This window comes from Ceratocystis lukuohia (genome assembly GCF_044167205.1).
Source record: "Ceratocystis lukuohia strain C4212 chromosome Unknown Supercontig5_pilon, whole genome shotgun sequence".
NCBI classification, from domain to species: Eukaryota; Fungi; Ascomycota; class Sordariomycetes; order Microascales; family Ceratocystidaceae; genus Ceratocystis; species Ceratocystis lukuohia.
In genome coordinates this window covers 731,964-756,166 of record NW_027263524.1, presented here as the reverse complement: position 1 = coordinate 756,166, position 24,203 = coordinate 731,964, and the positions used below count along the sequence as shown (strand labels likewise).

The window sequence follows — 24,203 nt, the reverse complement described above, 5'->3', positions numbered from 1 at the left end:
CTCCCAACTAGTCTTGAAGAAATATACAAGATACAACAAGCCTATATAATAATGTCCATACCAGGCCTTGGCCATATCCCCGATGATGTAGGTATCTTAGGTGTCCTCCCCGTTCCCCTCGCCCTTTCCGTTAAATTCTGACTCGCCGTCTAGACGCCTGTCACCACCAATAGAATAATCAAGCTCTCTCCCTTCTGGGAGTGGCGCTTCGAGATTGGCTTCACCTCTCAAGTCACTGTGAAGCTTGTCAATGGCACAGCCGAGAAAGATGGCACCGAGTTGGCCCAGAAGCAGCCGTACCGCTTCACTGGGCTCAAGTCTAAGATATTCACGTGGACTGGCTGCGAGCTGGAGATTGACGGCGTCTGCCTGGACGAATTTGTTGAGGAATATGCAGCCGCTGTAGATACCCCCATGAACGCCTACATGAATCTACACTACAAGCTGACGTCGCTGAGGGCCAATGCACGCCGTGAAGGCGCGAAGGGTCCTCGCATAATGATTGTCGGCCCGCCGAACTCGGGCAAAACTACGCTAGTGCGCACACTAACCGCATATGCCACACGCTGCGAGGAGCAGCCGCTTGTCGTCAACCTGGACCCCAAGGATAGTATGCTTTCGGTGCCTGGTACACTCAGCTGCAGTGTGTTTGCGGGTGTCATGGACATCGAGTCTCCCGACGGCTGGGGGAGCAGCCCAAGCAGTGGCTCTAGCGTCGTGCCCGTAAAAGTTCCGGCGGTTTTCTATTATGGGCATAGCCAGCCCGACCAAGACCCTGCCACCTATCGCAGCCTTGTTAGTAATATGGCTGGCATGGTGACAACTAGGCTAAGTGAAGACTCCGACGTACGCGGTGCAGGCCTCCTGATAGACACCCCGGGTGTCAATGGACAGGACCGGGCGGGCATCGATTGCCTAGCACATATTGCTGAAGAGTTTTCAGGTACTGAGCCATAACCCCCTATTGTCCCTGCTCTACGCTAACTCCTGTTCAGTAAATATAATCGTCGTTCTTGACAGCTCGCAAAGACTCTACTCAGAGTTGTCTAAGCGCTTTAAAAACACCACCAGCAGCCTTGGTGACAGCATCACAACTATCCTTCTCGACAAGTCTAGTGGAGTCGCAGAACGGAATGAATCGTGGGTATCGCAGAGCCACCAAGCTGCCATCAAGCACTATTTCTTTGGTGATAGCAACCAGACGTTAAGCCCGTTCACGCAGCAAGTCGACGTGAGCGGACTAACGCTCTTCCAAATTCCTGAACGTAAGCCTCAGGCACCAAGCCCCAAGCCCCAAAGCTTTGACGACTGCTTTGACCGGACACATTCTAACCAAAGGCTTCTAGACACCTACGTCACCACCGGCCACTCCCCCCTAGTGCCAACCCAGCTGACTACGGCACTCGAGCAGTGGACGCTGACCATAATGAACGCCAGCTCCCGGGACTTGCCCGAGGCCATCCGCGTGTCTACAGTGAAGGGCTTTGTATATGTCGCGCAAGTCGATAGTGATCGGGGCAAGGCCAAGATTTTAGCGCCGGTTGCAGGCCAGCTTGGGGACCACCCGATGATCTGGGGAAAGTGGCCAGAGCCCAATGTCAATTTGCTGGGTTGAAGAAGGGACAAGAAGAGGCTGCAATATGGGGAGGGGGTGTATTACGTGCTTTTGTTGCTCGCCATCGGCTGCTGCGGCAGTGGTGGTAAACAGCGAGACTCTGTGTCACAGACCACATACACACGACGTAATAGCGGAACTATAATGCACACTTATGTAATTGGCATATATACATATACATACATACATACACAAGCCACTGAGATCAATTTTTTGGTTTATAAAATAAACAGTTAGCAAAAGGCTAACAGATGAGAACTTGTCTATAATGCATACCCCTCAACATAAGATAAAACTGATCGCTACCGCACCGCTAACGCCGACCTAGTAAGGCAAAAACCTAGCAAGGCAAAGGGGATCCCATGCACACGGACAAATTTAAAAGCTTTTATTCCGTCCTCGCCCTCTTCTTCTGAGGTGCGTGCTCGTCTGCAGACTTCGCATCATCTCTGTCCTTGTCTCTACCTTTGTTTCCGTTTTCGTCTTCAGTTTCGGCTGTTTCTTGAGCCATGTCCCGGAAAAGCTTGATCAAGCTCTCAACGCCTAGCAGTAGACCCTGGTCTGGGCCTTGATCAGACGATACGAAAGATGCATGTGCAAAATCGATAAGCCGCAAACTATGCGTCCTATCGGCCTGCCCATCGTCGTCAGAGCCGTCAGAGTCGCCGTCTTCTTCACCGCTGTTGTCTTCATTGCTGTCGCTGTCGCCGATTCTTCCAACCTGCAGCGTGGCCATAGATCCAAGGTCCCCATTAAGCAGCGCTGCGGCAGTGCTCTTCTGTCGCTCTAGCGCTTGGATGAGATCCTGATTCCCATTGTCCATGTGTTGGTCATACCTGTCAACAGCATTATTGTGGGCTTCAATCCTACGCTCCAACTCCTTTCCGTCACCCTCGAAAATGAACAACAGGCTGCCCGAATATATGCGGAAGCAATGCTTATTCAGTTCTTCATACACCATCTCCAGCTCATGTGCAAACACGGCACATATAGCCCGGGCCAACTCGTGCGTGATGCCAGCGGAGGGGTTGAACACGAAACGGCGAATGGTAGCGGCCAGAGTGTCGTCGGTCACGTGGTCACGGCCATAATTGCGGTCGTATACCATATACCCATCGGAATCCAGATCCGCAGGGTCAGTGCTGCCATGCCAGGCGCGCATGCCAGCGATTCGAAAGCCAAAGTTCTGGTGGGTAGTGGTAGCGGCTATTTTCTCGAAGCGCCTCCTTTTCTCCAACGGCGCATCGTCAGCCCAAAGACGTGTTCCGAGCTTGCAATCGAGAATGTTGGGATGGTGGAAACCGTATGAAGCGTTTTCCAGCACCAGAGCAGTGTCGGTTTTGATGCGCTTGCCACCATTAGGAACCCATTTTTGAGAGACGGAGGCAGAGTCCGATTTAGAGCTAGTGCCAGATAGTATTTCAGGGGGAGACGGCTGTGACTGAGACCGGGCGTGTGCTGGGGACTGAGGTGGGAGCTCGGAACTGCAGTGGCCCTTGACGGTAGCCACAGGCTCTAGATCTTGATGGACGAACGATGACGACAAGCTGCTTTGGGGCTGGGCAGCATTGGTTTCCTCTGACTCCAACCCTGCCCCCAACTCCGCCACGTTGTCCCCAGGCTCTGTCTCTGCTGCCGCCCGGATTCCCGCCTTGCCCTCTGTCTTTTCCTCTGTCTGTGACCCTTCAGAATCAGCTGCTTGCGCCAAGGCCAGGGCTGCAGTAGCCTCTTTGTTCAACACTCCGGAATCAGCAAACTGCTTGACTGCTTCTGATGCCTTGCTGTCTAAGCTGAGGGTGCCAAAGAAGCACGGAGTGAAGTACCGCAGGTCTTCATATTCCGGAGCCTGTAATTGCTCATAGAACTGGATCTCGGTAGCCGTGCAGGGCTTTATAAAGAGTTTGCCCGATGAGTCGCACATCGTGCCATCGCTGCAAATGAGCAAGCAGAGCGAGATGCACCAATCAGCAAACATGCAAACACATGTCAAAGGGGCCATATGCACAGAGTAACTTACTGGCCAGCTACAGCATTATAAGCCTGGAGGTCGCTGTGTTTTAGAGCGCCAACGGAGGGCGCAGAGGGCATGGCTGGTGATGAGGCAGTCAGGCCGAGAAAAAAAAATTGAAAAAAAGAGCGCAGCGAGACAAGGACGAGTCAGTAGCCGACGCGTTGGAAAGGAAATTGATGAGTGAAAAGTATGCGACAGTTAGTGGTGTAGATTTTTTAATGGCCAACCGAGGGGGGGGGGGGGGAACATAGAAAAGCCCGTGAGCCCAAGGGGTTCGTTCGTTCGTGGGTGAGGTGGTGCCAGACGAAAGCGACGAGAGAGGAAGAGGAGAGAGGAGAACCGGAGAAAGAAAGAAACATGGAAACAAAGGGGGCGGGCGAGTGATAAGAGGATGTTATATTTCTATCTCCTCGTCCTCGTCTTTTCTATGGCGTGCGAGATAGAGAAAAAAAGACAGTGAGATTCCATCTGCTAGTAAACGAAAAAAAAAAAAAAAAAGAAAAAAAAAAGAATTAAATTAAATTAAATTAAACATAATACCGATTTTTTGTGGTGTTGGTTGATCTAAGCAACTACTTCATATAATGGGCCTCCAGCCCACACAGTAGTTTAGGCAGGTTGGGGGTGTTTCAGGACTTGGGAAGCTCGGTCAGCCCAAGCCCAGCGCCCTGCTGCATCTACAGCGGCTATTCCGCCCCGCTACCCAGTGGAATACAGGCTGTAACACAGCAATTCTCCAGCACCCTCCTAGTCCGGTTCTCCTGAACGTGTTCTGTGACACAGATGTTATCAGCTCTGAAACAACCAACATTCGTCTTTCAATTGTATTGTTCTTTGGTCAGCCCTAACAGCCCGACTTTTATACTACCACTGCCTGTGCTGCTTTCTGTAGATTGGATAGAGAAAAATCAGATGATACAAGAAAGCGACGCTAAGTAGCACGCACCCTGCTAGTTGTTCTACACCAACTTGTCCTACCTACCCTGGGTTTTATAACACCTCGCCCGTTACAAAAGTGGCTCAGCTCTTCATCGTGACATGGCACTAGCGTCAGGCGTCATTATCTTATACCAATATTCAGATAGCGGTCCGTAAGGCTAACAAAAGCAGCATGCACAGCATGTAGCACCATCACAGGCAGGCCCGGGTGAGTTGCCTCTCTGTGCTTGGGCGCAAGCAAGCACCTCAACAAGCACAGCTTCTATGCGGGCCATCTTGTCCATGACGCCATCGAAACCTGACCAAGCTTCTCTCTCCATCTCGATCGGCCCGCCCGCAACGGACGGCATGAGCTTGAGGCCTCTGCTATGCTCTGCGCAGCTGCTATAACCAGGAATTCTCAAAAATAGACGATGGTCTATCTGAAACCCGGGCCCATCAAGTGCCTTTGTTCATCCTTCACATGCAGTGTCAGCCAGAGAATAAGCCCATCACGTGGCACAAGAAGCTGCTATTCTCCATTTGATATGCCGGTGATACAAGGAAATAGAAAGCAAGTGCGAGTGCTGGCAAATGGCGTGCACCAGAAATCTGTACTGTCGTGCTCATCTCGCTGTGCCATGGTTAGTAGTTGACTGGAATTTTATCTAAAAAGGTAAGGAATGAAAAAACCCCCAGAAAAGCCAGTAACCCTAAGGGCACTTGCACAAAACCAAACGCAAACACACACATCCCAGCGGCCGTCCACGCACGCCGTTTGCTGTGATATCTGCATCTTACCGCGTCAAACAGACAATCCAGTCATCACTCCCTCTTTTTCCGTCTGTACAGCCTGGGAAACTCCAGGCACCCAAGGACACTATGCTACTTGATAAGGGACCAGGCATCCAGGCCAGCTGTCTTGTCCTCCTCGCTGTTCTTCTCTCCCAAAGACGACGACAACTACGACTGTCATGGCCAACTTACTTGCGAGAATGAATGAAGTGCCAGCAGCGGTAGATCATCCACGCCCGGCTAAAGAGCCCGGCATTTCGTCCTTTGAAACCAAGCTTGAGTCTGTTTCTGTGGCAGGAGATAAAGCCCAGCCATCCGGAACCCAAAAGGGCATGCAACCCACCACTGTCGTCTCGGACACTGTAGCTGAGTCTGCTGAACAGCTTGTCTCCAACCAAGACGGCCTAAAGACAAACACCACCACTGAGCCTGAAAAGACAAAAAAGTCACGCCCCAATAACCCGCCCAAGCGTGGCCCAACTAGTCTTGCAAAGAGCTGCGGCACAGGCTTCGAGGGTGGGCATCCCATGGAGGGCATGTGTCTAGTCGCTAATAGGCTATAAGCTAATACGGGTTCTAGAATATTATGCTGATCCCCCCATGCGGCCTGATGAGGCCCAAGAGGAGCGTGAGAATATTTACAGCTCGTCAGTCACCTCCCAGCCCCCCAAAATCTTCAAGCAGCGCTGCTAACAAACCCGCAGTGACAAGCCATTTCCTGAGTACGCCCTGACCCTACCCTTTTGATTCACCGCCCTTTTTAACCTTTGCGCAGGCGTATAGCTGCAGCGATAACCCGGTTCAAGGGCCGCCGTCGCCTGGTTGGAGAGCTATTCAACTACTTCAGCGATTACTTAGCAGTCGGAGGCCTCGACACCTTCCAAAATGCCTTCCAAGGGAGCGGGGTAAATCAGAGCTCTCCGGACTGTGCTCCTGCTTCTCTGGCGCCAAGTCTTGATGGCCACAGCCAGCGCTGGTGGTCCCCAGATGACCCCAACTGGGTGGTCGATTTCACTGGTGTAGCTGCGGGCTTCATTTCCTACAGCGTCCCAATCATAGCCTCGTCGCGAGATCCCCAGAGCATCAGCAAATGCATTTCAGTAGTCGCCAACTTCCTTCGCTATCTACTTATGCACGATGTTTGCAACGAGTATATAGATGATATTAAAGGCGCCATGCAGCTGTGCAAGCGCGCAGAGACAGAGCTGCCCATGTCGATATCTTGCAGAAACCACTTCCCAGGTCTATGGAACTCGCTCCTTGACAGTATCAGCGAAAACGAGATCGAGGAGGAGCCGGCCATGCCTCTGTCCCCGCCCGCAAATCTAGCAAGGGAGCTTGAGATACGCTCCAACTTCCGCCTACCCGCCGGTTTCAACCCAGTGACTTTCCTCAAGATTGGGCTTGAGATGCTCGGTAAGAATGTAGATTTTGATTTTTCCAAACTTGAAATTGTCAGGCGCCCTATGTACAGCCTGCAGGTCCAGTCTATTGAGCCCGGACCAACGTCTCGTTTCCAGGTCTTTGAAAATGGCCAAACCGTCACATACCCATCCCTTGACCGCATCACCTTCAAGCACTGCGTGATTGAGTCCGATATGGACCCCGGAGAATACAAGCGGTCTCTCGCCGTGCCATCCGGCCACGAGGTTATGCTGCTTGACACCCGCATTACCAACTTTTTGAGGAAAGGCATGAAAGTGCGCGCCATAGTGGCAGAGCTCAACAACGGCGTCAAATTTATCAAGAGTGTTTTCGGTGTGCATCCCGAGTTCTATGTCTTTCTTCCCCAGAACCTGATGCGCTCGTATCGATCGCATGAGCCAGCCACAAAGCCCCCGCCATCTGCGCTAGACACAGGGGAACAGGAGAAAGGCGACTATGAGGAGTGCAAGTGACGTTGGAACATGGCGGGAGATGCAAAGCATACAATATCTACTCACCACTTGTACGTAGCAGCACATTATCTACGCTAGCCAATAGAAGTATGATTGATCAATAAAAAAAGCGCGGTCCGCTACAACAGCCACAACAGGAAAAATAGAAGAAGAAAAAAAAAGAAAAAAATAAACCGTTGGTAATAGCAGGTCCGTTTCTCCAGTCCCATCACCTGCGATGTTCCGCAATCTTAATGCTGGATTTTGTGATCCCCAGCAACCACCTCCGCATAGCTTGGCGGGACCGACACATCGCTGGCGCCCTCGCCCCCATTCGACGGGCCCGCGGCACTGTAGCCCTGAGCTTGGCTCTGGCTGCCAGCAGGTGCAGCATGCATGGTTGCGCCGTAGTGCATGGGCGCATGTCTCTGGGGGGCGGCATGAGGATGTGTGTGGGCATGTGTGGGGTTCTGTGCACGCTGGCCATTACGCACAATCACATATGTCACGCGGCCATCGTTATCGTGGCTGAGGGACTCGTATTCGTAGGTCGGATCGGGGTATTTTGCGATGATGTACCAGGCGTGGAGGAGCCCGGGGATCTGGAAAGAGAGTTAGCTGAGAGAGCTACTTGTCGTTGGTTGGGATGAGGAGCAAAGAAGAGCAGGGGACCGGGCGGCGAGGAGACTTACGAATCCAAGCACGCAGAGGAGGATGTTAATCACGGAATCGGCCGAGCAGATTCCGCGCTTGACCCAGACTATGAGAGGAAGTTGTTAGCACATGTGGATATTCCGGTGACTGATGCCACAGCGACGACAAGGAAGGGCAGGGCAGGATCCACATACCGGCTATGGGTGGGAAAAGTATGGCCAAGAGACCAAGAAACAAGTCGTTGGAGCACGGCGAGCAGCACATGATGACGAGGTCGCTGACGTCGGAGATGAAAGACAGGAAATGTGGGATCGGCGAGGGGAGCAAGGTTTGGTAGGTTAACTCTGTTGGCGAAAGCCTTGGTTCTGTTGTCGGGGAGCAGCAGGGGGAGGAGATGAGCGATGCAGTTGAATGAAAAAAAGAAACAAAGGAGGAAAAAGCTGAGCCGCAAGGCGGATTAAAGCTTGGGCAAAGAAAGGCTCACCTCACAGCCACAATCACGAAGACAAGAGAAAGAAAGAGGGACAAGGCAAGGGGTAAGCCGGGCTTTGAGCTGGGTAAAAAATACGAATGTAGCAAAATCTGAGGGTTACAAGCTATGAGAGAAGGAAAGATTAAGGCGCCCGGAGAAGACCGTCGTCAACGTCGTCGTTGTCGTCATTGAAAAGGAATCACAAGCAAAATGGACGGGTGCTTCGCAGCAAGAAAATGTTGAGGGATTGGGAGGGGCCTCCAGAGGATTTTAGTGGCCTGTTTTTCTAGCCGTAACGGGAAGGTGAGATGGGGGGCATTGATTGTGCCTTAACAGGTTTTGGTGGGGGATCTGTGGGAAACTGTTAGTGCGCTAATTTGATCCCAAGTCTAAGCTTCCCAGCAACTCTGCTGCCTGAAGCAATCAAGCACATGCTCGGACGAAGAAGAGATAAAGCTGGAAAATATGAGGAAATAAAAAAGAAGAAAAGAGTTGTTGTTGTTGTTGTGCTGTAAGAGGATTAAACGCGGTGGTCCTGGCCATTCTTATTGCTCTGCTTCTCTGCACCGACTACTTGCTTTTTGCTGCACTGCACTGCACTTGCTTGTAAATATGACTTCATAGGGGATCCACTTTCCACGACCAAGACGCCTAATCAAGGAATACACGCACGCACAAGCACACAAAGATAAGAGACAACAGCTTCAATACGCTGTCCACAGCTCATTCTTTGGGAATCAAAACACGAGTTTGGCTTCCACCACCAAAGGCGACGAGAACCCCGTGAGTGGTATTTCCATGTGGCAACATCGAGCAGTTCGCGTCCCAGCAAGCAGAAGCGCGCAGATCGCAAAGCCATGCCCTAGTAGAAAAAGCCTAATACATACTCCCACGATGACCAAAGCAGTATACAGAGCAGATGTGCATGCGTCCTGAGATTCAATGATGTCCGGGTTAAAATTCAAAGACGAAAACGAAAACGAAGAATACTAGGAGTTGCATAAGAGTAAAAAGATATCCCACCAACATGACAAACAGGAACATGACGCTGAAAGCCAGAGAGACAAAGAGTATCATACAAATGATACTGGATGCCACCACAATAGATCTCAACAATTTAGCCGAAAATTCTAAACAATATTGTGCGGGATCATATCGATAATGAGAAAGGGCAGTTCCAGGGTAGCGGGTTAGGAGTTGACGAGGCGAAGGGGATACGTCCATGTCGAGAACAGATAGGCTATAATTCGAGCAAAAGATGGAGGGTAGAAGACAAACTATCTGGTAAAAGAAAAGATGACTCTGGGAACGTAGCGATGTAGAACAGATGGAGCTAGAGAGTGTGATGAAGAGAAGACACCCGTCTTATATTCTCAGACAAGGCACGCTGGTTACCATGCCATCGAGCCAACCCCATCACTATCGCCGTCAGAAATCAGAAAATTCGACCCCGTCATGCTCACATGAATCAGTCCACAGCAACCAGGAAGTCCTGTGCTGAGTGTGTTGGGTTGAAGGCCAATGTCAGGGTCAATACAGTATTCTAACCCTAATAGCGTTCCCCTAGGGTCTCTCAGGCTTGTTGCACAGTTTGTCATTGTGAGACGCTGGAAAGATCCGCTGGTGGAGCCTTGTTCTCCCTACAGCTCCAACGTCGTGGCCGCGTAGACAACAACGACAGGTTCAGGGCGAGCCTGGAGATAAACCACAAAGATAGATGGTGAGAGATAGCACGAAAGGCGCCAAAGAATTTCTAATTTTTTCTTTCCCCCATTCGCATCTACCTGGCTGCTTAATCTTGCCTTCCTCTCTTACCTGGGATGTCCTGTCCTGGCCTGTGTTCCGGGAACAGCCCTGTTGACGGCTGCTCCAAGCTGCTGTGATCTTTTTTAGTGCTGTCCATCTTTCCATCGCCCGCAAACGCCTGAAGTGATCTTCAGCGCATCGAAGCTCCTTCCATTGCCAATCACACTTTTACTTTCTCGAGCTGAGAAAATGAGGCGGACTGAAGAGGTGAATGAGTGAAGTGAGAGAGCCTGAGATTGATTGAGGCTTTCTGTTTCTGTTCCTGTTCCTGTCCTATTCCTGTTCCTGTTCCTGTTCCTATTCCTTTTTGTCTCCTGCGTCTCTTAGTTCAGGAGCAGGGAGGGCAGAGAGAAGAAAAAGGGAAAAGGGAAAAGAAAAGGGCAGCATCCCCCAACCCAGCGGCTTGTTTGTGAACCTTTGTTTCTTAGCCTCTCCCTCTCCCTTTCCCCTTGTTTCTCAGCCCCTCTCCCTTGTTTGTGTCTCACATTTTCTCTTTTGTTTCCTCCTTTGTTTGTGCTTGGACTTCTTTTTTGGATAATACCAGTAGTATACAGCGTGATGTTGCACTGATACTACGGTGCAACGATATAAGCTGCACTTGGGGGGAGGGGGAGGGGGGAGAGTTTATTGACGTGACATGACAATGACATGAATAATACAACCTGATATTGCGGTGGCGTTGAGTTGTACTCCTCGTGTTTGTTGTCTTTCACACGTCTCTTTGTGTCTGTAGCTGTTTTGTCTTCGAGTCTGTGCCTTGACGATGTCTTGTCGCTAGCTGTCTTTTCTGGCGATCATCTTATCTCATCTCTCCCACATCACATCAATGTCTTTGGGACCCGCTCGTCTCTCCCTCTGCTGGCAGAAGTTCGCGATCGAAAGATCCCGCAGTCGAGAGAGAAAAAAAGGAATAATAATAAACAAAATGTGGGAAGATAAAGATGCCCCTCCCCTCCCCTCCCCCCCCCTCCCCATCCCCTTCGTCAAGCTACTACACCAACACGGCGAGCGCCTTGCCTCTCTTCCGTTATTACTTGCTCCCCTCCCCTCTTCTTGCGCTAAGACGCCCGTAAAAACAAAAGAAGCCCAGAATAATAATAAAATAGATCATCTTGACGCTTGATCCTCTTTATTGTCCCCTCTTAGCGTCGTCCCGCCTCCGCGCCTAGTACCCTTTTTATTTCTTTGCTTTATTTTCCTTTTATCCTTCATTCTCTCTTATTATTTACTCATCTCTAAATTGGGCTCTATTTTGCGGTTTTGTCAAAACTCATTATCTTTATTTTGTTTAGCTCAGGCTTTATTTGTTTTAAGAGCTGTGTAATTTACTATTTGTACCTGCATATATAGTGCAGCATCTAGCGTTTCTCGTGAGATTTGACAGAGAAAAGAAGGCTTCTGGTCCGCTTTCTTGTTGCTCCTTTGCGCCTCTGCTTTTTGTGCTCTAAACTTGGGACATTAGCCCGGCTCTCGTCCTCGGCGCCTCGCTCGTTCTCCTTTTATCTGTTGTATTTTCCTATCTTGATCTTGATCATCTTTTCCCTCTCTCTGCTTTTCAAGCCTTTTTATTTTTTTTAAAAATTTTTAATTTTTTTTTTTACTTCGTCTCTTACTGCCACTTTCTTGTTTCTTCTGCCAGCTATACGCCCTATTAGCACAATATGGAGCCCCCTGTATCCATCCATGTACGGCGCCGTAGCACGCCTACCTTCTTTTCTAGCCGCCCATCGTCCACTGCGGTCTCACCGCTCTCGTCCACTATTTCGTCCATATCAGAGGCCCCCAGCATCGCCACTACGGCCACCACTGCCACCACTGCCACCACCGCAACTACAAACACCACTTCCAGCCCCATCCCATCACTCGGCCCGCCGCGCTCAAGACCGCGGCCAATCTCAGATAACAGCGTGTATTCGCGCCGAGACTCAGGGCTCTCGTTCAATGTGACAGCAACCACAACGGCGACCACTATCGACAGCACTTCTGCTGCTGCTGCTGCTGTTAGTTTCAAAGTAGCTGCTGTTTCAAAGCACCAACAGAACCATCATCAATCTGACAGCACCCCATCATCGCCAAGATACGTAGAGTCCAAGACACTCGGCAACCGCGTGCGCAGCCTGAACAATATCAGGGCGCTGAAGCTGCAATGCCAAAACCAACAACAAGCGAGCCCGTCTGGCGGACAGGCTGAAATCATTGATCTGTTGAATCCAGACACTATTCGCCAGACTTTCGAGGACGATGCTATCATGGCTCGCTGGCTAGCTTTCGCTAGAAGCCGAGACTGCGCCCAGAATATTGAATATATGTTGAGAGTGAGTGACGGCGCAAATCTGCAGACATCACCTTCACATTGCTAACGCCCTCCTCCGCTTGCCGCAGATACGAAAGTATATTCGTGATGTACACAGTCTCCAAGATTCCATCACGTCCATATCATCTACCTTTACTTCTCTCAGTGCCCCATCGCCTATAACCTTACCCCCAGCTATGCTTCGTGCCGTTAGCAGCGATGCTCGCCAAGTCAGCAATGCCTATCTCCCCCGTCTAGAAACACTGTTTCTTGAATCTCAGTTCTACCTGGACCAGAATGCTATTCCCGACATCTACTACGCCTTTATCCGTAACCAGCTTGCCATGAGCATCTCGGCACATCTGTCACTTAGTGTTCCCTGCGAGGCATCGCCTTTTTCGTCCCTAGGCGAGTCGTTTTGTCTGAGCGACGCTCGGGTCCCGGGATACCCTATCACTCATGTGTCCGACGGATACACCAATCTAAGCGGGTACTCAAGGAGTGAAATCATCCAGCATAATAAGCGCAGGCTAGATGGGCCTGCCACAAACCCCGATACCTTGAAGCGCATCCAGACTGCACTCAAACGGGGCGAAGAAAGCGTCGAGCTCTTGGTCAACTACAGAAATGATGGAACTCCTTTTTGGAACCTGATGTATCTATGTCCCCTGACAGATGCACTCACTCATGATGTCCGCTACTATCTTGCCGCACAGGTTGACGTAACCGAGGGCATATCCTCTACCGATGATATCCTCAGCACACTAACTTTCGGCTCTCAAAAAGCAGAGCCTAAAAACCCCACCACAACCCCTCAAAAAGCTCATCGCATCTCCCGGATGTACAGTCTCCGATCAACACCAACTTCGGCAACACCGCAAACCCCGGACAAGGATGCCGTGTCTTCTCCACTTTCACGGCGCCGCATGTTCCCATCTTTCCGAAAACAGCATCCATATCAACCGCGGCAAAAACAGTCTCAAGAACAGCAGCAGACTCCACAGGCCCCTATTGAATCAGCTCTGGATACACCAGCAGCTCAGCCAAAACCATCCCTACAAGCTGTCGATGCTCTCCTGCACACTCCAAAAGATGTGGCTGCCCTTTGTCCGACCGACGATATCAACGCCTTCTACACACCCTACACGCGCTTCCTCATCCTCAGCGTCGTGCAACCGCCCAAGACACACCAGTCCCACCCACGGACTCTACTTGAATCACCACCACCCTCGCTCAGCAGGAAAAAACATGCCGCCGTATCACAGCCTGCGCTCGCCGTGTCCTTCTGCTCCAAGCCGGCTCAAGAGGCACTCGGCCTCGGCCACCCACGCGATGTTCTCGGCCATGACGTCTTTGACATCCTAGCCAATGCCCACTGCTCGTCGCTGACCAAGAGCTCCAAGGCCGCTGTGCATGATCGTGTATTGCATGATGGCAATAGCCTCATCATCGACATTGTCTTGCCCGCCATGAACCGCGGTGGCGGTAGCTGTCCTGATGTTCCCGGGTTCAGGATGAAAAAGAGCCACAAGTTCCTCGGCCATTGGACGCCGCTGAAAGACGCCGACGGCTTGGTATGCTGGATTATGCTGACCTTATCGCCAGTAGTCAGGGCGCCTCCGTCAACGTTTTTGTAATCATGTTGGGGTACGGTAGATAACACATAACACGAAGGGATACACTGTACTTCCTTTGCCTATGTATGCGCTTGACCTACTTAGGTCTGTGTTTGTAATATAGCATGTCGCCAAGCATGCCAGACATTTGTTCTCAATGGATTTATTTCAAGGCTTATTAGATTAGAGAGAGGTTTGTCGAGTCATCGATCCGTCAGTATATGTGAGTGTTGAAAGAATACGGTGTCTTTGTGGTGTTTAATAGTTGTGTAAATCCATTGGTTAATGAGTGAGCAGAAGAGTAGGGAGGACCATCCAGTCATTGGTTTGCTTGAAAGGGGGGGTGGAAGGGAGGCAAGGAAGGGACAAAAAAAACTAGACTCGTCTGTCCTGTAATCGGCGTTGAGAAAATTCAACGGATGAGAAAAAAGAACATCTCAAGCTATGTAATGCTTGAGAAGAGATGGAATCGGGGCTCTGCCGGGGTTCGAACCCGGGGCCTCTTGCAACCTTGAGTGGATCCCAAAGCAAGAATCATACCACTAGACCACAGAACCGAGATTTCTTGGGATTCTTGTTTATTGCCGATTTATCCGACCTTATAACCTGTACTCTGAGCAAAAAAAGATTTTTTCCCTTTTTTCTTTTTCCCTTGTTCTGATGAAAGCTGTCGTGTTGCTGTGGAAAGTCAGTAGGTAGACGTTAAATAATACAAACAAACAAAACACAGGACGAATGTGAGTTAAAAGCTTGCTTGGAAGCATATGTGCTTCTCCTGCCCAAAATCCGTGTTGCCAGCTCTGCGGAGGGTCAGTTCTGTCCGCGTCGTTTGATCTTGGTGACTCCAGTAGACGCCAAATTCAAGTTTAAAAGAAAAAAAAAATGGAGATAGAAAACCCCCCAGAAAAAGAAAAAGAACAAAAGTTAGGTTTGCCATAACCCTACCATTTATTAACATTTATATGTCTCGCTCGTATGTGCGGTACTTTTTTCATAGATTCCCCATTCACTGTCAATTTTCTTTTTCTTTTTATCCGTGGGAAAGAAAAAGCTACTAGAGAATACTATAGTTAGACTGAAAATCGGCTAGCCTAAGGTCTAATGTATAGTCTGACTGAGGCTCTGAATAAGCAGCATCTTTGCCATCTTTGTTAGAACATCGAGTGCGAAGCTAGGCAGGAAACTGGCGTTTTGTTGGGCTCTTTTCTTTGCTCTAATACATGCATAGCATAGCATAGCATAATCAGTGGCATATTTCGTGCAGATATATGCATTTACGTGTGTATATTTCATAATTGGACCCGAAAACTCTATGACATTGCAAGTTCCCTTGTTACATAAATACAAGCTTTGACAGGAGCTGTCTGAGCTTAGCGGGCTTTCACGATAAGTCTCTTATCGCTCCTTCCTGGTGAGTGGGTCATGTTGCAGATTTGGCTCATCCAAATTCGATGAAAGCTTGTTCTCTCCACGATGGTTATCATGCCTTTAAAGTAAAGCTTTTGGGGTTAAAATCTGAAGCTTTTTTGTTGCATCCGTCATTGAATATACTCCGTCATTCTCTCTTTTCACCATGGCTCCGAAATCCAAGCTCCCCGCACCCTCTACTGACTTCCTACCCTCGAGTCTCACCGACCCCGCCTTGCCTCTCCCCACCATGATCGTCTTTGATCTTGACTACACTCTCTGGCCCTTTTGGGTTGATACACATGTGACCCCGCCACTTAAGCCTATTGATGCATTTACTGTGGTCGACCGTGTTGGCGAGTCCTTTGCACTGTACCGTGAGGTGCCATCGATCCTACACGCGCTCTCACGTGCGGGCATCCAGCTGGCTGTAGCTTCACGGACCAGCGCGCCCGAGTTGGCACGCGAGATGCTCAAGCTATTGCATGTCCCTGCGCCGCCGCCACTTCCCAGCGCTATACCACCCCCAGCAGAGCGCGGACGAGGCGGGAGAGGTGGGCGGAGTGCAGGCGGCGGAGGGATTGTTGACTTGGATGACGAAATACACTGGGAAAAACCGCGGCGTGCACTGGAGCTGTTTGATGCGCCGCTAGAAATTTACCCACGTAGCAAGATTGCGCATTTTGAGGCGCTGGCCAAGAAGACAGGCGTCAAGTTTGAGGACATGCTGTTCTTCGACGACGAAAATCGCAATAGAGAGGTAGAGAGTCTAGGTGTTACAATGAAGCTGGTGCGTGATGGCGTTACATGGGATGAAATTGAAAAGGGCGTTGAAGCGTGGTGGCGTCGAAGAGGACATGTGACCAAAAACCTTCCAGAATGAGCGGGTCGAAGGCAAAAAAAAAAAAAAAAAAAAAAGGGCGTGGGTTGAAGGCCAAGGACGAGGAACATGACGAATGTTCGTGAAACATTTCTATAGATTGCACACTATCGTGCCGTGATGAAAAAAAAAGGGGATTAATGATATAAACTGCCGATCCATGCGAAATAACCAAACGTATAACAACAGAAATGTAAACCAAATAAATAAACAATTGAAAAAGCAATGGTATCACATCCTCTAGCCTCCCCTAGTGTCCAGCCCAACAGCCAGCTATAAGCAAGCTGCAACGGTCTATTAAATATCAGAATGTAGCAAGGCACATACTAGCTGCGTTTTAGCAGTGTTTACGCAGAGGGGGCAACCACGCCGTTTTCAGCTTGCTCTACTGCCGCATTCTTGGGATTTTTCTCATCGCCGATGGAAAGCTCAGCCATCTTGGTGGCAGGCTCCTCGGAAGCCACTGCCGTTTCGTTGCTTCCTCTTGCCGTTTGGGAAGCGGTGGTTTCTAGAGCTTCTTTCTCCCAAGGTTGCAGATAGGTCTTGGGGATGGTGCATATCCGGTCTCTGCGAGGTTTTCCGTTCTTGTAGCCAAGACCAAGACACTCGAGTCTGGAACCATCTCCGTAAGGCTGCCAGACCATGGGACCTGTTGGGAAGCTCTTGTAACCGTCGGCCCACTCCAATGCCCCGGCCCATGCAGGGTCAACAGTTGGCAAGTCACCCCAGTTAAAATCCAGCTCACCACCATATTGTTTAGGGAGATTTTTGGGATCAATAAAGGAGGTGAGGACTTCGGTGACTTCATTGGGGGCAAGAATGAAAATCTTGGAGACAGTAGCAGGGTCAAACCACCGCTTGATCCAGCCCCAGATGGTTGAGAAGAAGGCTGGTGCGCCGATGACCTGCAGGAGGTTGGTTAGTAATGTTAGGTTTCTTAAGTCCGATGAACAACACCGCTAATTAGCAGAGATAGCTGGACCTACAAAGATGCCTAAAGAAAAATTGAAAAGAAAAAAGTTAGCTACTTGTAAACAATGGTTGGATGAAAACAGGGCTGCTTACGATCAAGAGTTTCGGGGTAGTTGGCAGTGGCCAATGTGCTTGCAACCTGCATGTGGTTTTTTAGGCTCCAGAACTGGCGCAGACTAACACCAGAGACATCGATAATATTGGTGCTCATGGAGATTGGCATATTCGCAAACTGGCGGTCCTGAAGCTGGGTGCTGAAGGGGAAAACGAATTGGCATAGATTTTCGTACAAGGCGAAGAGACGGAGCATTCCAGCGGGTGTTTTGCCATCGGTTTTGGCTTTACTAAAGTTTGTTGTCGCGCCTGTCTTTTCGTAGTCCACTACAGATTTGCTGTCGAGAGAGCGAATCTGAAATGTGTAGACGGGGATGCCTTTGCGATCGCGCCGTCCGGTCCATTGGGGATACTGTATTATGGGGGATGAGAGCGTTAGTTAAAAAGAGACTTTGATAATGGTAGAAGGAGAGAGGGAGAATGAATGTGCTGTTTTTGATGGCAACAAATACATACCAATACACGACTTTGTTCGTAGGCATCAATATCAATGGTCTGGTACAGTACGTTGATGTCATTGGCCTTGCGCCAATCCTCTGTATCTGAGAACTGAGTCAAAGCATCTTCGGGTACCCACCGACGGGCACGGAGAAAACGGCTAGCAAGTCACAAAGTCAGGGAATGAGGCTTAAGAAAGAAACGCAAGGTTGCTAGCTGGCTGGTCTTACATTAGAGTGGAATCGTCATGGGATGGTGGTGCGCCGGCTGTATATCTTCCTTTGGTGATCAATAAATCTTTGAATGATTTTAACGCAGCAGCTTCGGGAGCGGTCAAGTGCTCTAGATGGCCGTTGGGATAGGCGAATTCGGCACCAGCGACAGCGCTTTTGGCTGCAGCACCATTCTGTTCTTCGTGGGAGGGAGCCATCGCTTGGATACGGGTGTAAGTAAGGAAATTGGGGTAGATTTGTAGGAGGAAGGAAGCTAAGGTAGAGGAAAGGAAAAGAAAAGTATACAAGAGAAGAGCGATGTGGAGAGGAAGACAAGAGGGAAACGTATAGGCGATGTTTATTGAGGAAGTGTCGGATGAAGCCAGAAGAGAGGCGAGGGAGGCAAGGAAGGGAAAAAGGAGCACGAAGAAGGGCAAATAAAGACGGAAAGTGGGCTATTGGATTTGTTATATAGCTTCGGATGTTGGTGTGCAGGGCAAGGCGCTGGCTCAAAAGGGTAGCTACCGAATGGATCAAGGAAGAATAAGAAGAGGAGAAGAGGAGCAGGAGAAAAAAAAGGAAAGAGTTGCTAGGATTTTGCGGCTGAAGATGGGAAGTTGGTTGTTGGATTTATGAGTAATGAATGGATGAAGGGCTGGTCTTGGTTGTGATGGGATGTATGGATATTATTATAGTAGATGATTCTGGAACCTTAGCTTTACCTTGTCTGCTCTTTCTTGCGAAAAAGGCGGGAAGCATCTCATCCTTAGCTAAGAAGGGGCACTGGTTCGGGAAGGTGAAAAGGTACTTCTGTTAGGCAGACGTGCCGCATAAAAAAGCTTGTACCCAACTATATGCTGTTCCTCCAGAGGTCGGGACCGGTGGATCAGTCAGCCAGCGTAAGGAACTTGTTGCTTCAATCAACCCGGAAGGCGGCTAGCAAGGGGTCAAGTTTGATTTTTAATACACAAATAAGCGAGAGAAACTTGGGGGGGTTTCTCCGGTGCAAGCCTGGGCTTTGAATCTTTACGGATCCCTATTTTTATATCACAGACCGAGCGGGCCTGACGGATGAAAAGATAGCACTATCTATCTCTGTATGTTGTATGTGTTTGTGAATGTCCATGTACTGCAATCTTGCAGCGGCAAGATTTGCGGTTAGGAAGGTGCTATTTCCGGTCTTTGTCCTTCGCCGGATTATTACATAATAAAGAAGGACAGAGCTGATTTTGAGGCGTGTGGTTGACGGTTGACTGTGTGACACTTTGTCTCCTTCCCCCCCTTGAAGACGCTGACTTGTTCTTTGAAATTGCAAGGGTAGTTGCCCTTTACTGTGTTGTTTTTTGCCAAAATTTCGCTCTTTTTTCTGTAAAAGTCCGGTCGTTCCGCTTACTAGTAAAGTCTTGTTGCCTCCCTCAACTTGTTTATTGTACCACTGTTTCCCCTGTGCAAGCCAGGGGTGACGTCAGTTGATACATGGCTAGTTGTTCAATCTGCTTCAAGACATTCACAAAAACGACTTGCATTCTTGTGCCATTGTTGTCCACCCACTCATTTTTATTACATCCTTGGGGTAAATGATACAAGGCATGACCCAAGTATAGGGCTGATCTGCCCTGTTAGTTGTGCGCGTGACTGCCGCCTCCCCCTCTAACTGTCATGCCGAAACCGAGTTCGGGCTGCCGGACTTTTTAAACCCGCTCATACAAAATGAAGCCGTGAATATGAAGCCTTGTCTTGGGTTGTCGGCAAGAAGGGGCTTTGTAGAAAACAAAGTCCGACGCCCGGGGGGGCTTTAAGCTTAAATCGTACTTGACAGTGGGAGGGAAGAGAGTTACAGCTGACAACACCTGGCAGAAAAGATAAGCTTCTTTGGTGGAGCTTATCGGAAGGCTCCAGAAAAAAAGTTTTGGGTAGAACCTCAGCAGAAGCTTCAACATTGTGTTAAGCGTTCGAGTTGTTTCTAGTCGCGATCAAGAAACGGATTCAGTTTGAGGCTTGTCTTTGCTTTTTTAAACAGTTTCCAAATTCGAAGCAATGCCTACTCCTCATAGAAAAGCCGGCGGCGCTCTTCGGCGCAAGTACAAGGAGGGCAAGACAAAAGACCGCTTACAACGGCGCAAGGAGACCATTGCTAGCATTGACGAGCTGATCAAGTCCGTCGAAGAATTTGTAAGTGCACGGCCGAGACGGGTGGGCTACAGAGGATAGTGTGTGCTAACCGGATACTCTTAATTTCGAAGGACATAAAAGCGACCCAAGTTACCAACTTCTCCGACCTTCCACTCTCAGAACCTACACTCGATGGCCTCGAGACCTCCCACTTCAAAGTGTTGACCGACATTCAAGCTCGCGCACTGCCCCTCGCCCTAAAGAATCTTGATGTCCTCGGAGCCGCAAAAACCGGTAGCGGCAAGACTCTTGCCTTCATCATTCCCGTGCTTGAGCGGCTGTACCGTGCGCGCTGGACCGAATTCGACGGTCTTGGTGCCCTCATCATCTCGCCTACCCGCGAGCTGGCCGTGCAGATATTTGAGGTGCTGCGAAAAGTCGGACGCCATCATGCCTTCTCTGCCGGTCTAGTCATTGGCGGCAAGAGTCTGAAGGAGGAGGCTGATAGACTTGAAAAGATGAACATCTTGGTGTGTACACCCGGCCGTATGTTGCAGCATTTAGATCAGACGGCGGGCCTGGACGTAAACAACCTGCAGATTCTGGTGCTGGACGAGGCCGATCGCATCATGGACATGGGCTTCCAGTCTGCCGTCGACGCATTGGTGGATCACCTCCCCAAGCAGCGCCAGACCCTCATGTTCAGTGCTACACAGAGCAAAAAGGTGTCGGATTTGGCCCGTCTCAGTCTTAAGGACCCCGAGTATGTTTCGGTACATGAGAAGGCTACAACTGCTACACCCGCGACGCTACAGCAACACTACATGGTGGTACCATTACACGAGAAGCTGGACATGTTGTGGGGTTTTATAAAAGCCAACCTCAAAAGCAAGATCATCGTTTTCCTATCGTCAGGAAAGCAGGTTCGATTTGTATACGAAAGCTTCCGCCAGATGCAACCAGGTGTGCCACTGCTGCATCTGCATGGCCGCCAAAAACAGATTGCCCGGCTAGAAATCACACGCAAGTTCTCGCGCGCCCAGTTTTCTTGCTTGTTTGCGACGGATGTGGTGGCTCGAGGTGTCGACTTCCCCGCTGTTGACTGGGTCGTGCAGGTCGACTGCCCAGAAGACGCCGATACCTACATTCACAGGGTGGGCCGTACTGCACGATATGAGAGTGTTGGCAAGGCTATCATGTTCCTTGATCCCAGCGAAGAGGAGGGCTTTATGAAGCGCCTTGAGCACAAGAAAATCCCCATCCAAAAGGTGCACGCTAAAGAAAAGAAAAAGCGAAGAATTGTCGAAAAGCTGCAAAGCATGGCATTTCAAAGCCCTGACATCAAGTACCTCGCACAAAAAGCGTTTATTAGTTATACGCGATCTATATATCTGCAAAAGGACAAGCAAGTGTTCCACTTTGACCAGCTGAATCTGGACGAATTTGCTTCAAGTCTAGGTCTTCCTGGAACGCCACAGATCAAGTTTCAGAAGGGCGAAGATATTAAGAAGATTAAGAATGCGCCGCGCCAAGGCTTCTCTAGCTCAGAATCTGAAGGAGAAGACTCTGACGGCAACTCTAAAAAGAAGCCTAAGAAGAAGGAGGTCCGCACCAAGTACGAGAAGATGTTTGAGCGGACGAACCAAGACGTTTTCTCTGGCCATTACACCAAGCTGGTGCAAGACGGCGAGCAAGACGAGGGCGACGATTTCCTGAAGGTCAAGCGCGTCATCAACGCCGACTCCGACTCTGACAACGAAAAGGCCGACGTTGAAGAGGCACCGGGTGCTAAGCCCAAGGTGCTTAACCTGGGCGGGAAGGAGCTTATAATCGACTCGAAGCGCCGTGAGAAGCTCCTCAAATCGAAAAAGAAGCTTCTCAAGTACCGTGGGCCAGCCGAGAAGATTGTCTTTGACGATGAGGGCAACCCGCGTGCTATCTATGAGCTCAAGAACGAAGAAGACTTCAAGAACGAGGGGCCTGTCGAGGAGCAGATCCGCCGCTTCGTCACTGAGGAAGCACAGGCCCTCAAGGATGCCGATGCCGATGACAAGAAGCTGGCCAAGCAGCGCCGCAAGGAGAAGCGCGATAAGCGCAAACAACGTGAGCGTGAGGAAGAGCTCGGCTATGCGGCACCAAGGGCTGGATCGGGCGATGAAGAAGGCGCTGGCTCTGATGGCGACTATAGCGATGACGGTGATGCAGATGCTGGCGTGCAACTGGCAGGTGGCGATTACGAAGATCCTTCGGCGGCATTAGATTTTCTGCGGAGCCTGCCTATTGCAGCGTCAGGAAATAATGACTCGGACATGGAAGATAGCGATGACCGGGCACCAATTGATGAGCCGAAAGCTGGTGGCAAGCGGGCCAAGAAGTGGTTTGAGGATGACTCAGAGGAGGAACGTAGAGAACGCAAGAAGAAGCGCAAGGATCGCAAGAGCGGGCGCAAGGTTATTGAGATGGATCATGAGCCCGAAACTTTGGAGGACTACGAGGCCCTGGCTGCAGGTCTGCTAAACTAAGGGCGAAGGAGAAGAAAGAAGAAGAGGGCAAAGAAGATTAGTGGCCATAATTCCACATACATACTGGTGTTTCTTTTTTTTTGCATATCATAAAAGGACGGGGCTAGCCAATTGATTTCTTTTTTATTCCACTGTTCTACTGCAGATTCATGTTCACATATCTTTTGAGATGCTCATCAACATTGTTTCCCGTAAGTTGTCTATACAAACGCTAGTAAAGCAAAGGAGCCGACTGGGCCGCCGTTGTTCATATGCTACCGGTGTCGGCCAAGTCGTTCCTCCAGGTCCTCTGTAAGTTCATAGGCAGGCCTAAATCCCTCGCCATCAGCCTTTTTGAGAGCTGGATTAGGAAACGTGTCATTGACGCCACCCAATGATGTATAGCCCTGGTCATACAGCGTACAGTACTCGATGCCGAGCTCGCGCAAGAAGGCCCAGATCTCAGTGTAATGCCAGTCGATGACTGGATGGATGCGCATAAATCGCGGCCAGTCGCCGTCCGTCTCGTCGAAGAAGCGCAGCTGTGCGCCGTGAGGGTCTGTGCGCCGGGTGCCGACGAACACGGCACGCAACTGCGGCTCTGCTGCCAAGTAGTCGGCCAGTGCGGCCTTCATGGGCTTTGAACTGCGTGCTAACTGCAATCCGTACGCAGCTGATGTTTGTGCTACAAAAGCATCAACTTGCGGGAATGGATCGGCGCATTCGATGTAGATGCTGTGTAGTAGTGGGGGGAACTGTGGCGTGGTGCTAGAGGCGAAGGTGGAAGATGCGGACGGGAGGGCGGCGTAGCGCTTGTGTAAAGATGCGAGAATGAGGACAAGGAGTACAAGGCAGTCTTTCCCGCCGTTGTAGGAGAGCGCAAGCTGGTCCAAGCTGTTTGGGGACTCGAGAGTTAGCATGGAGGTCAAAGACTAAGGGGAGAGAAGGGAGCACGGGGAAAGCACTGCTGCTTACGAATATTGTTCCAGGGCTTCGTCGATGATGGCTAGAGACGTGCGTGTTTGTGCCTGCACAGCTGCCAGCACCGTATTTGCGGCCGTGTTTTCGTGGGCTAGGAAGGCTTCGACCTTGCCATGCATTTGACGACAGGCTTCGCGGAGTTCCATATCTAGGCGAGGGGTATCTAGGATATTACGGACGTTGATAGCCGAGAAGGGACAAGTAAGATAAAAAAAAAAAGCGATGACCGCGTTAGAGAGAGACAAGAGGCGAGAGGGGAAGAATGCGATGCTTTAATATTTGGACAACTTCAAAGCAAGCTGGCCTGGACTCATTGTTATAGTAGCAGCCGATTTGGTAGCATGCAGCATCGACGATAGCCGAGTCCCCCCCTCCCTAAATGTAGGCTCTGGGGAGGAACAGGCACCTGTATTATAGAAAGGACCAGCACTAAATTAAGGTTACATAGCATAATATGGACTGCAATTCTGCCGCGGCTCACCGCTTTATAGGGCCTAATCTTCATGTGATAGCCTAGAAAAGCCTCATG

General features: G+C 50.1%; 9 protein-coding genes across 9 annotated transcripts; 5 read left to right on the top strand and 4 right to left on the bottom strand.

Moving 5' to 3' along the window:
* Window positions 1–51: 51 nt before the first annotated feature.
* Window positions 52–1,615, top strand: HOO65_050204 (mRNA cleavage and polyadenylation factor clp1; the record flags this gene model as incomplete). Its single annotated transcript, XM_071003340.1, has 3 exons — window positions 52–87; window positions 154–943; window positions 996–1,615. The coding sequence occupies 3 exons, from the start codon at window positions 52–54 to the stop codon at window positions 1,613–1,615; spliced, it is 1,446 nt and encodes a 481-aa protein (XP_070858263.1).
* A 388-nt stretch (window positions 1,616–2,003) lies between these two features.
* On the bottom strand, window positions 2,004–3,703 carry HOO65_050203 (Inositol polyphosphate multikinase; the record flags this gene model as incomplete). The annotated part of the gene is made up of 2 exons (XM_071003311.1): window positions 2,004–3,546; window positions 3,633–3,703. 2 exons carry the CDS (start codon window positions 3,701–3,703, stop codon window positions 2,004–2,006), a joined length of 1,614 nt encoding a protein of 537 aa, XP_070858262.1.
* A 1,815-nt stretch (window positions 3,704–5,518) lies between these two features.
* On the top strand, window positions 5,519–7,237 carry HOO65_050202 (Argonaute-binding protein 1; the record flags this gene model as incomplete). Its single annotated transcript, XM_071003307.1, has 4 exons — window positions 5,519–5,855; window positions 5,920–5,986; window positions 6,044–6,061; window positions 6,115–7,237. The coding sequence occupies 4 exons, from the start codon at window positions 5,519–5,521 to the stop codon at window positions 7,235–7,237; spliced, it is 1,545 nt and encodes a 514-aa protein (XP_070858261.1).
* Window positions 7,238–7,467: 230 nt separating this feature from the next.
* HOO65_050201 (Plasma membrane proteolipid 3) lies at window positions 7,468–8,134 on the bottom strand (the record flags this gene model as incomplete). The annotated part of the gene is made up of 3 exons (XM_071003525.1): window positions 7,468–7,818; window positions 7,909–7,976; window positions 8,065–8,134. 3 exons carry the CDS (start codon window positions 8,132–8,134, stop codon window positions 7,468–7,470), a joined length of 489 nt encoding a protein of 162 aa, XP_070858260.1.
* A 3,675-nt stretch (window positions 8,135–11,809) lies between these two features.
* Window positions 11,810–14,078, top strand: HOO65_050200 (Phototropin-2; the record flags this gene model as incomplete). Its single annotated transcript, XM_071003227.1, has 2 exons — window positions 11,810–12,463; window positions 12,531–14,078. 2 exons carry the CDS (start codon window positions 11,810–11,812, stop codon window positions 14,076–14,078), a joined length of 2,202 nt encoding a protein of 733 aa, XP_070858259.1.
* A 1,552-nt stretch (window positions 14,079–15,630) lies between these two features.
* HOO65_050199 (Magnesium-dependent phosphatase 1) lies at window positions 15,631–16,347 on the top strand (the record flags this gene model as incomplete). The annotated part of the gene is made up of 1 exon (XM_071000815.1): window positions 15,631–16,347. The coding sequence occupies one exon, from the start codon at window positions 15,631–15,633 to the stop codon at window positions 16,345–16,347; it is 717 nt and encodes a 238-aa protein (XP_070858258.1).
* Window positions 16,348–16,691: 344 nt separating this feature from the next.
* HOO65_050198 (Sec14 cytosolic factor) lies at window positions 16,692–18,298 on the bottom strand (the record flags this gene model as incomplete). The annotated part of the gene is made up of 5 exons (XM_071003327.1): window positions 16,692–17,249; window positions 17,331–17,338; window positions 17,410–17,782; window positions 17,887–18,028; window positions 18,099–18,298. The coding sequence occupies 5 exons, from the start codon at window positions 18,296–18,298 to the stop codon at window positions 16,692–16,694; spliced, it is 1,281 nt and encodes a 426-aa protein (XP_070858257.1).
* A 1,819-nt stretch (window positions 18,299–20,117) lies between these two features.
* Window positions 20,118–22,714, top strand: HOO65_050197 (ATP-dependent RNA helicase dbp-4; the record flags this gene model as incomplete). The annotated part of the gene is made up of 2 exons (XM_071003189.1): window positions 20,118–20,252; window positions 20,324–22,714. 2 exons carry the CDS (start codon window positions 20,118–20,120, stop codon window positions 22,712–22,714), a joined length of 2,526 nt encoding a protein of 841 aa, XP_070858256.1.
* Window positions 22,715–22,968: 254 nt separating this feature from the next.
* HOO65_050196 (putative FAD synthase) lies at window positions 22,969–23,820 on the bottom strand (the record flags this gene model as incomplete). The annotated part of the gene is made up of 2 exons (XM_071003499.1): window positions 22,969–23,587; window positions 23,669–23,820. 2 exons carry the CDS (start codon window positions 23,818–23,820, stop codon window positions 22,969–22,971), a joined length of 771 nt encoding a protein of 256 aa, XP_070858255.1.
* Between the last annotated feature and the right edge of the window lie 383 nt (window positions 23,821–24,203).